The sequence below is a fragment of the Alexandromys fortis genome, unplaced genomic scaffold (assembly GCF_014885135.2).
Source record: "Alexandromys fortis isolate MF-2015 unplaced genomic scaffold, M_Fortis_MF-2015_v1.1 scaffold_16, whole genome shotgun sequence".
Taxonomy (NCBI): Eukaryota; Metazoa; Chordata; class Mammalia; order Rodentia; family Cricetidae; genus Alexandromys; species Alexandromys fortis.
The window spans coordinates 15,564,704-15,576,026 of NW_026067893.1; the positions used below are offsets into that span (position 1 = coordinate 15,564,704).

An 11,323-nucleotide genomic window follows, 5' to 3' on the forward strand; every position below is an offset into this window, starting at 1 on the left:
ACCCCAGCAATCCCTCCCTCCCTCTCTCCCTCCCTCCCTCTCTCCACTCTGCCTATATAGCATCTTCACTCCCCTTTCTCTCCCCTCTTTAAATCTCAATTCTAGTTCCCTAACAGTTCCTTTCCTTTTATGCCCTGATGAGAGAGAGAGAGAGAGAGAGAGAGAGAGAGAGAGAGAGAGAGAGAGAAGAGGAGATCTGACAGGATTGATGACCATCTTCCTGCTCCCTCCCCTAGGTGAGCTCAGCTCCCCCACCCAGACAGAAGGCCAAGGCTGAATGAGAGCAGCTGCTCCCAGCCATCATTCCCGGGGCTCTCTGCTGTCAGAGTCAGGCTGGGCCTTTTTGTCCCTGTGTTTCCTGTGAGAGTGGGCACCTGTGGTGCCAGGTCTCCCGCCACCTCCTTCCCTGTGAATATTATGGAATATCTCAAAGGGCAGGAGCGGCAAACGCTGGGGAGCGAAGCATGGGACAATCCTGTCTACAGCAGCCCCCCTTCCCCAAATGGGACCCCGAGGATCTGCACTGTCTCCAGTGGGGCACTCGCCCAGCCTCAACCCAAGAAGCCTGAAGACAGGTGCCGGGAGAAGACACAGAGAACACTGATGTCCAGCTGCTGCTTCCACATCTGCCACGGCATCAGAGGTACTGGGCGTGAGGAAAGGGTCTCCTCGGGTGTTGGAGTCAGAAAAGGGACCACATAAAGTTTGGTGGGGGGACAAAAGGGACCCAAAGAAGAAGCAATCTTGGTGTCTGCAATATATTTGTGTCAGATTTGCTTGGCCCAGGACACAGAGGCCAGGCTCCTGGTTTCCCAGAAGGGTCACTCGGCACTGTCATCACTTGGGGACCCAGAGGGTATGGAGGAGTGTGGTGCCTAGGGGACTGAGGAGGGGGGACCCACCTGGAGCAGATGCCCACCCCCTTCATTGCTTCTCTTCCACCCGTGTTCTCACTTTGTCTCCCACGGACTTTGTAGGAGGGCAGGCAGGGGTGCGGGTGGAATAACCAGGTCCCAGGGGTCATAGGATAGGAAAGGAAGGGCAGAGTGGAGACGGGGTGAGGCTAGGGACAGGGAGGAATGAATAACTGGAAAGATGTGCTGTTGGGGACTCTGAGCATCTTTTCACACCCTTAGGACTCTGGGGAACAACCCTGACTGAGAATGCAGCTGAGAACAGAGAACTCTATGTCAAGACCACCCTGAGGGAGCTTGTGGTGTACATCGTGTTCCTTATGGATATCTGTCTGTGTGAGTAGCCATTGTCATATGGGCATCTGCCTGTGAGAGACACACATGTGTGGCATGTCTGTACATAGGCAATGCTCGAACATCCATGTGAGGTGTGTAGATCCTGGGGATTTTGTGTACACACTAATACACAGCTCCGGTGGCTTCTCACACTACGAGTTCAATGGAGGTAACCCAGATGGTAGAGAAGTTCTTAATGAAAGAACATTTCTCCCAAATTACTGGGAAACCCAATTTTCAAGATCAAGTGTCTAATACCGAACCAACGGTCTTGGTGTGTCGACAGGGAGATGTTTAAGCCCTTTCGGTTTAGTGGGTTTTGTGTGATTCGTTGTCGTATAACATCTGATCCATGTATCTTTAGGGACAGGAAGACAATGATTCAGGTCTTAGGGGGTTCCTGAAGAGAGGGCTGGGGTTCAGGGGTGAGGCAGTGCCCTTTGGGAAAGACTGCTCCACACAGGCAGCTGGGGCAGTCTCTGTTGGGCACTAGCTGGTGAGATTGGTGTCCAGGTTCAGAGAAGTAAGCAGAAAGTGTTGTAATCTGTTTAAAAACACCAGGAAGAGAACTCATGCCACGAAACAGGGCTCACAAGGGAGGTTTATTGGAAGAAGAGAGAGAAAGGGCAGAGAGGGGGGCAGAGAGGGGGACAAAGAAGGGGCAGAAAGGGAGCAGAGAGAGGAGCAGAGACTAGTCCTGGGGACAAGAGTGCTAGAAGAGAGAGAGAGAAATGGACAGAACAAAAGAGAAAGAGAGAAAGAAAGAGATGGGAAGTGGGCAAGGCCCACATTTTAAAAGGGAACAGAGAGTGCTCTCAGCGGCCGCAGCTGAGGACGTATCTTGTCAGGACCCCAGAGTAGGCCAGGACAGATGCCTGAATCCTAGCAGAAAAACCATAAATGTAGACTGTGAAAGATGGCGTCAAAGAGCATTCAAGATGAGAAAGCTGGGGCACGCAGACGGTTTGGCCTGTAGCAAGGAAATGGGTGCTGCATTCAGTTAAGAGATGCACAGCAAGCGTGGTTTGCCTCCTGCAGCAGTTTTCTGCGTGTTGATCAAAGCTGCAGCTCGCTCTCCCCAGACTGCAGCACCTCTCTAACTAGTCGGCGTCCGTCCTGCAGCTGGCATCCTGCTTTTCAGAATGCACAAATCACTGGTAAAGTGAACGGGAAGGACTGATAATGCAGGTGGTGCATGATGGGAAGCGTCATCTGTGCCCGCCACCAACAGCGCGTTCCTTCGGTGGCTGAGCAAATGTGCTACTTTCTTGGGTCTATCCTGTGCTGCTCAGAGCGTTTCCCTCTTACAGCAAGCAGTGCATTGTGAGGCAGAGATGATGGGACAAGGGCCGTGGGTCCCATTCAAGCCCTTTGAGTTTCTGACTACCGGAGGCTGGCTTGCTGGTGTGTTTTCTGCTGTCACCATCTGTTAGGGCAGGAGTTTCCTCCCCTCCTTATAGCTGTGGCAGGGGCCAATGCCCGCAAATAAAGCCTTTCCCTGCAGACAATGTCATCAAGTCACACCAGCTTTGAACAGGGTTAGCACTTGCCAGTCCTCCGGAGTCACAGTGAATCCTCCCGACTCCTGGCTATGGGGTTGGAAGGGTGGAAGCTTGAGCTGTGGCCGCCTGTTTCCTTGTGGGCTTATGGCTCTGATGTAGGCCAATGGGCTGGGCCAAGCTCACTCCCTATTGGAGAATCCTAGAGTGGCGCTCTCTGATTATTGGAGAATACTGGAGGAGACTCAGACAGTGTGCAGGTTTAAGATACAGAGGATTCAATATCACTTCATCAGGATTCCTTCCATAGGGTTCTGTTTGGTACCCACCAGCCCCACCCTGGGGATACCCACGAGGATTTTATCGTCCCATGGGAAGCCAATTTTGTGGATAGCTCTACTTTCTTTCATCTGTGAAGCCTCCTTCTCTGTGTCTGACATCGAACAGAAGTCATGTATGTGACATTCTGCTCCAGGAGCTAACCTCCTTTCTAGATCTTTCTGCTTTTGCACTATCTGCCCCTCTGCAGTCTCTAAGGCGGCAGCCCCCCAAGTGCTAGAATGACTCTGTGTGTCATATTTGTTCTTAAGCAGCCTGCTCTTCAAGCTCAGAAATTTCTTTTTTCTCTGAAAGGAGTCATGGCCACATAGTGACCAAGGGTGGTTTATGTAGAGATTAAAGTCTGGGCTCTGAATTAGCAGGTTTGGGCTCATCTGGGGGACCTTGAACTAGTGGTTCAGTCTCTTTGAGTCTCAGTCTCCCCGGAGGGTTATGTGGCCGTCGTGTGGCCATTTGCTCAGCCTGACATGTTGTGACAGTTTCAGAGAGCTTAGTTGCCTAAGCTCAGCCCTGATCGGTTTAATGCCTTTTACTGGAAGAAATGTACCAAGGGGCATCTGACTGGCACTGTACCCTGTGGCATCATTGCTTCTGTTGTAAGCGGGAATGTTACACCATGGCAGCTCTCACAGAGCTGAGTTCTCTCCCTCTTGCATGCAGCTATCAATTTGCTGCATTCCCTGCTACCCAAACACGGGGCAGCCCTGAACTGTGATTCTTATCCCCACAGAGGCCACATGATACGGAACTTACACATACACCCCCTTGAAAACCTTATAGCTTTTTCTAAACCGAAGGGACTGACTCACCTGTCTCTCCCATTGTGCTACCCCTACTTTCTTGGCTGCCTATGGCTATGATGTGTTTTTCTTTCCTCATGGAGTGCTTCTGTAGACCTGAAGCCTTGCTCTCCCACCTCAGGTCCTGATGCTGAGTCTTCTGGTAAAATTTATCTGAAGGGTAATTCATCTCAACTTCCTTTTTTACAAACCTGCCGTTTTATACGTTATAACAGAACTACTTCTGGAGCTACCATGCAGGAGGAGCATCACTCAATCTCTGGAAGTAATTTATCTCTGTGTTCTCTAGTGGATTACAACACTTGCCCCTGGTCCCCCTAGCCTTATTTTAAAAATAAATGAAAACAAAAATTTTTAAAGAAAGAAGCCAGTATGAAAAAGTTATATAATGCATGATTCCAACTACGTGGCATTCTGGAAGAGACTGAGAGCTGGCAACGGTTGCCTGGGGTTGAAGGTAGAGAGAGACAGAGGATTTCTAAAGGACTCCAGGTGGTCTGCCCGTGCCAACTGCAGTGTGAGGTGCATTGTATAACGGATCTGGGATTTCCATACAGGAATGGCTGTGTTTACAGGGGGTCTGAGGAGGCTGGGAAACTTTGTGCCTAGTGTTCAATTTCACAGTGAACCTAAACTGCTTAGAAAACAAACAAACAACAACAAGAACAAAACACAACAAAATCAGGTTGGGTGTGGCTGCATACACATTTAATCCTAATACTGGGAGGGAAGAGGATATCTGTGAATTTGAGGTCAGTCTATTCTATATAGGGAGTTCCAGGACAGCCAGAACTATATAAAGAGACCTTGTATTAAAACAAACAAAAACTAAAAAATGAAATGAAAAATCTGCCTTTATCAGTTTATTCAGTTAGTTTGCTGTTGTTTGTGTGTGAAAACAGGTAGCCCAGGTTATTTCTGAGCCCCCAATCCTGCCTTTCTCTCCTGAGTACTGGGAAGATAAGCCTGGGCGGCACTGTGCTCAGAGTTTTGTGTTGCTGGTTACAATACTGAGTCCTGAGCTCAGGACCTCATCCATGCTAGGCGAATTCCCCATGCTGATCTATACCCCTGGTCCTTACTTTTTAAAGTGTATTAAAAGTAACCTTTATTAGGACAAAAGCATTAGTGCACACCTTTAATTCCAGCATTTGAGAGGCAGGGGTAGGCAGATCACTTGAGTTTGAGGCTAACCTGGACTTCATAGTGAGTAGTCCAACAAAAATCACCTTTACGGTTCATTAGAAAGCACTAGAAACTTTTAAATAACTAAAAAAGAAGAGGTTTAAACAGTTTTTTTAACAATAAAAAATGATGAGTGTTAAAGGCAATGACTGTTTTGATTCGTCTTATTGGGTCAGCATACACAGCATAGAGTGTTAAAGGTAATGACTGTTTTGATTCGTCTTATTGGGTCAGCATACACAGCATAGAATGGTAAGGAAACATCACATTGCTCCTCATGGTCATGCAAGTATTGTCTGTCAATTTAAAAATGAAGAAGGGGGTGGGAGAGATGGCTCAGCAGTTAAGAACCTGGCAGCTCTTGAAGAGGACCGGGTTTGATTCCCAGCATCCACATGGTTGCTCATAGTTACATGTCTGTCTGTAACTCCAGTCCCTCCACAGGAATCGCACGCATGTGCTCATTTACATACTTGTTAGCAAAACACTTCACATAAGATAAAAATAAAGAAAGAATACATGTGGAAATGCCTTTAAATGTTGTATTTGGTTCCACCAGGGACAGCATCAGTTGGGGATCATTCTGGAGACTCCAGACGTTTAAGTTAGCAATTACTCCAGAGGGCCTCCGTTTACCACCACTGCTGGTGAGAGCAGAAACAACTGGGTTTTACTGATCAGTTTCTGGAGCAACTGCTTCCAAGTGTTCTGCAAAACTAGTTCAATTTTTACTCCCCTTTCACAAACAAGAAAAAGTTTCAGTGTGTCAAAGAGCTTCCCTGGAGACAGGAAGTGAGAGGAAGAAGCAGGAAGTCAATTCTGCAGCTGGTGGTCCTTCTCCCAGGGTGAGATTTGGGATGATTTCAGAGGGAACTTGGTGCAGATGTTACTTTATCGGCATGGTCCACCTCCTACCTCATTGATTAGGAAGTGTTTCTTGTGAACAAGCACTTTCCCATCGTCATCTGGTTGGAATCAACTCCCTTCCCTACCCAAGCAGAAGTAAAATCTGAAGAGGCTGCTGCTATCTACAGTCCTTTCTTCTATTGCTATGCTGAAAATACAAGGTGAAGTCACCAAGAGACATTCATGTTAGAACTCACCTCCACCCTGTCCAAAGGCATTTCAAAGGATTTTTGTACTACCAACATTATCCACACATATATACACTTTACAAATATAATATATATAAAAAACTTTTCATATATATCTTCAGCAGCAGTACTCTCTTTCTGAGTAGTTGATATGTTTTAATTTTTATGATCACAATTACATCTCAGTTAATTTCAATTTCCTCTTATTACTGGAGTATTGATTATGGGTAAATATGTCCATACCTGTTGTCTTCTCTTGCTTTTGTTAAGTTTGTTCCCTGGGCACTTCTGAGGAGATTAAGCCCGAAGATGGGGATAGCTTCTTGGTGCTGTGTGTTGCTGTTGGCCTCTGTTAAATATAACACGTATTTATTACAACACTGGCTATAAGATCACACCAGTATAAGATTCCATCAAAATTGGATATTCTCATTCATAATTTTTAGTATTAAGTAGGGATAAAATGAGGCAACAAGCAGCCTCAATTTTCTTGTCTTTGATTTGTAGGGGGGATAGACAGTCTTCTTATGCCGTCTTTGTGAGTCACGCCTTTTTTGTACAAATTGGAAAAGACAGACTTTGCTGTGAGGAGAGGAGGGTTTTAGGAATGAAGAATTAGACCCATGGCAGGAACCACCCACTAGGGCCTTCATTTCAGAAACTAGAATCCTGGCAGTGGGAAGAATAGAAATAGCCTATGACGTTGTACATAACCTGCATAGCAGTTGGGCCTGAGCTGAGCCCTAGTGAACGAACTGCTGCAGGCAGCCATGCTGATGTAATGCCCTCTCCCTTATCTTTCCCTCTAGCAACTTGGTGGCTATCTGGTGACTCATTTGGCTAACACAGAGCTATCTTCTTTAGTCAGGCAACACGGGAGCCACCAATCTCCTCATAATGTCATGATGTAGCCCTGGAAGCCCCCAAAGAGCATTTACACCTATGACCTCACTTGACCATGACAGCCATTCTGTAAGGGATAGATAGTATTATTTCCATGCCAAAAGATTAGGAAAATGTCATTGTGAATAGTGCAGGAATTGATTGGTCATTCAGAAAGGCTCATTGTAATGGAGTCCATCCTGTCATGAGTATTACCCAGCAGAGACATACAGGGAAGTGAATGATGGCCCTGCCCACTCACTGCCTCCCCAACTCCAATCATGATATTTATGAGTTTCCAGGCTTTTGTCTTCTCGGGAGGATGGCTGTGACCTTTTGTTGATGGAGGAAACACTGAAGGTCTTTGTGTAGAAACAATGACTGTTTGTTTTAGAAAACATTTTTGTTATCTCAAAGGTACACCTGGGACTGTTCCTATATACAGGAGTCTCTGAGCCATGACCTAGGCTGGATCTGGTCACCATGGAGATGGGGAGGAGTATAAAGACCTCAGCCTTTCATGACTCTTGTTTTCCCGTAAATGAATATGGACTGACTGCCCCTTGTCACTGCTGGCTGTAGAGAAGTGTGTCTGCCTCACCTCACTGACTGTGCCTTTTTAAAAACATCTACCTATCTCTATCTATCTATCTATCTATCTATCTATCTATCTATCTATCTATCTCCATCCATTCCTCTATTTTCTTGGGGGCACCTGTGGAGATAAGAGGACAACCCGCCAGAGTTAGTTCAGGCAGGCTTAGCAGCACTGTCCTCTGCTTGCTGAGCCATCTCACTAACCCATCACTCTGCTTTCTTTAAGTGGGAATCATGGTTCAGGTATAATCTTGTATCCTCAGGATATTGGGAAAAACTATCTTTCTTAATATATTTCTAGAAATGACGATGAAAGAAATAGAATATTTGTGGGAGATCCAACTAGGATCTGTAGGGGAGCCCTTGTGTGTCTATTGTGATGGCCTGGAATAAGGCCACCTGACTCAAGTAATGGTGCTACCAGTTATTAGCCAGATAGCTTAGGATGCTTAAATGTCTTTGAGCCTTGATGACTTACTATGGGAGGCTGATTCCGGCCTCTCTGGGGTTGGTAGAAAACAAAGAGGATGCTTAGTGTCTGTCTTAGGCTCTCAACGAGAATCAGTTGCTGTTCTATATGAAGGTGCAAGTCAGGCAGGTGCTGAAATCTCCATAGTCTGGCTTGCTGTAGGGGAGATCAGGCTCTGGCCCCACTGATCTAAGAGGCCAGGAAGAGAAGAGGTTGCTAGTATCAGAAGGCACTAGTCTGAGTGTTTGCTCTGCCTCTATTGAACAATTGCCTGCTGAACAATGAACTCACAGGGAACTCGGCTCATGAGTGAAAGGTCCGGTGTTTAGGACTCAAGAGGGACACCGAGGCAGATTAAGTTTTGGAGTCAAAAGGTTCATTAGGGCTGGAGAGATGGCTCAGTGGTCAAGAGCACTGGCTGCCCTTCCAGAGGACCGAGGTTCAACTCCCAGCTCCCACATTATGCAGCTCACAACTGCCTGTAACTCTAGCTCCAGAGTATCTGATGTCCTCTTCTGGCCCCTGCGCATACTGAGTGCGTGTGGTGCTTAGACATACATGCAGACAAAATACATAAAATATAAGAAAATAAATTCTCAAAAAATAAAAAAACCAAAGAGATTCATTAAAAGATTTATTAACACTAGGGACAGACAGGTGCGTGGTGGAGGCTCTGAGGAGAGTTCAGCCTCAGTGCCATACGTAAACATCATGGCAGTGACTCTGATGAATTCAGGCCCATGATCTTATAGATCTCAGAAGAGTCTGTAAACAGGCTGTCTCTGATTCCCCAGCAGGCAACAGGGAAAGGGGGTAAAAAGGGGGCATATGTCAGGAAGGGTGGCAGGTGGTACGCTAACTAATTTGTGTCAGTTTGGCATAATCAAGAGTTATTTGGGAAGCAGGAAGCTCAACTGAGAAAATGCCCCGATTAGACTGGCCCATGAGAAAGACAGTGGTGCATATTTTGAATGAATGATTTATAGAGGAAGACCCAGCTCAATGTAGGGGATGCCGCCGCTGGGTGGTGATCCTGGGTGCTATAAGAAAGAGGGAAAGGCAAGCCTGGAGAAGCAAACCAGTAAGCAGTAACCAGTAACCAGTAAGCAGTATCCTTCCGCGGCTTTTACATATGCTGCTCCATCTACTGCCTGAGCTCCTGCTCTCATTTCCCTGGATGATGGACTGCAAGCTCAAGGCCAATATGAACCCTTTCCTCCCTAAGGTGCTTTTGGTCGCTGCATTTTAACACAACAACAGAAGCCCTAATGCAGACAGGCACCCTTTGCTATGGGATGTCTGGCAACCTTACTCCAGAAGGAGAGAGATCTGGGCACCCAGGGAGTCATGGCAGCAGGCTCTTGGTGGGGAGCTTACTGGTAGCTAGAATGCTAGTGGGGGAAAGGTAGCCTGCTGCAGGCATCTCAACCTTAGCCTCCGTCTCAGCTGGATTCTAGCAACGGCTAAGATGGAGCCATCAGTGTGAACGTCAGGCAGTTGGAAGCCAGTCTGTAGAAAGATCTTTGGGACTATGAAATGAGGTTCACAGGTAAGGAGTTCCAACAACAAACTCTGTGTTCTGGGTGGTGGCAGCAGCTGTCAGGCTCGGATGATGTCTCAGGCCTGGGTGGAGGTTCTGGCCCCAGAAATAAGGAATAGGGCAATGATTCTTAAAGGTGTGCTTAGAGGAGCCTGGGGCTTCCTATGACCTTTTCAGGGAGATTTTAAGGGCTTCTCTTACCCAATGACATAATTGTGTAAGGTCATATTTTCTTCCACCTCAGCCAAAGCAGCAGATTGTGACACACTGACTACAGAAGCTGATAGAAGAATTGAGCAACCTTCTACTAAGCTGAGGACTTGGGGGCGTGCAAAGTCTAGCACAATGTTGGACTTTTCAGTTAAAAAAAACATTGGTTTTTATTTTTAGAGACTATAATAGCCATAAGTACAGATGTTATTTATGGTTCCATACATTGCATTTATCTTTTTTTTAATGCTAGGGTTTAAACCCAGGGCCTTATGCATATGCAGTGCCACCAAGATGCTCCCCAGCTTGTCAGATGAGATGACCTCATAGTCTAGAGGGGAAAGGGATGAGACAAGAATGAGATCCTGGCCATTCACACTCATTCGCCCAAACATTTACAAAGTCTTATTATGTACTAGCCCCTAGGCTGGCTAAGGACTGTGAAATGTACCAGGCACATCTGCCTTTAAGGAACAAGGGACCTGACTTGTCATCAACATCTGTAGTGATGGGTGGAAGACCGATCCAGAACCATGACAAGAAGAGGGCACAAAGATATGGGGAAGACCTGGGAATCTAACATCCATTTAAGTCTGAGGGAGCCTTGTCAGGGAGGCCCAAAGTCACTGCCACCTGCTTGCTTGCTTATTCTAACAGAGTGGGCTCTGAAAAAGAAAACAGAGTTAAACGTGGCTTACTGGCATGGCTACTTTAAGAGAGGTGTTCCCGATTCAACGGGAGCAGACAGAAAGCTGAGTGGTTTTGAAATGCCAGCTTTCTGGGTCCTGCTGCCAGTACGACCTATGGCTCTTTCAGGAGGCCGAGCATTTAAATGGGGTTTGTGAACAGGGTGCGACAACTTGCCTAATGGCAACAGACTGGCTGTGTGCCTAAAATGGGGCTGTGAGCATGGCTCTCAGAGGCAGCGAACAGCTCTGCCATGTTGGACTGGGTGGGGCAAGCAGAAAGTGCTGTATTTCCCCTAGCAATGGCGTCACTTAAATTCATAAGAAGGGCTTAGTTTTTTTATACATTTTTTTATTGACTTTTATTGAGCCCTACATTTTCTCTGCTCCCCTCCCTGCCTCTCCCCTCCCCGCTTCAACTCTACCCCAAGGTCCCCATGCTCCCAATTTACTCAGGAGATCTTGTTGTTTTATACTTTCTACTTCCTATGTAGACTAGATCTATGCAAGTCTCTCTTAGTGTCCTCATTGTTATCTAAGTTCTCTGGGATTGTGGTTTGTAGGCTGGCTTTCTTTGCTTTATGTTTAAAAACCACCTATGAGTGAGTACATGTGATAATTGTCTTTCTGTGTCTAGGTTGCCTCACTCAAAATAATGTTTTCTAGCTCCATCCATTTTCCTGCAAAATTCAAGATGTCGTTTTTTTTTCTGCTGTGTAGTACTCCATTGTGTAAATGTACCACATTTTCCTTATCCATTCTTTGATCGAGG

General features: G+C 46.5%; 1 protein-coding gene across 1 annotated transcript in view; it reads left to right on the forward strand.

Moving 5' to 3' along the window:
- The window catches only part of Pkd2l1 (polycystin 2 like 1, transient receptor potential cation channel), a 45,523-nt gene that overhangs the window by 10,423 nt on the left and 23,777 nt on the right, over positions 1 to 11,323 (forward strand). Inside the window, exons 3-4 of the mRNA XM_050144254.1 lie at positions 237 to 643; positions 1,137 to 1,250. Of these exons, the coding sequence (XP_050000211.1) occupies positions 418 to 643; positions 1,137 to 1,250 (340 nt within the window). The 5' untranslated portion in view covers positions 237 to 417. The remainder of the gene's footprint in view (positions 1 to 236; positions 644 to 1,136; positions 1,251 to 11,323) is intronic.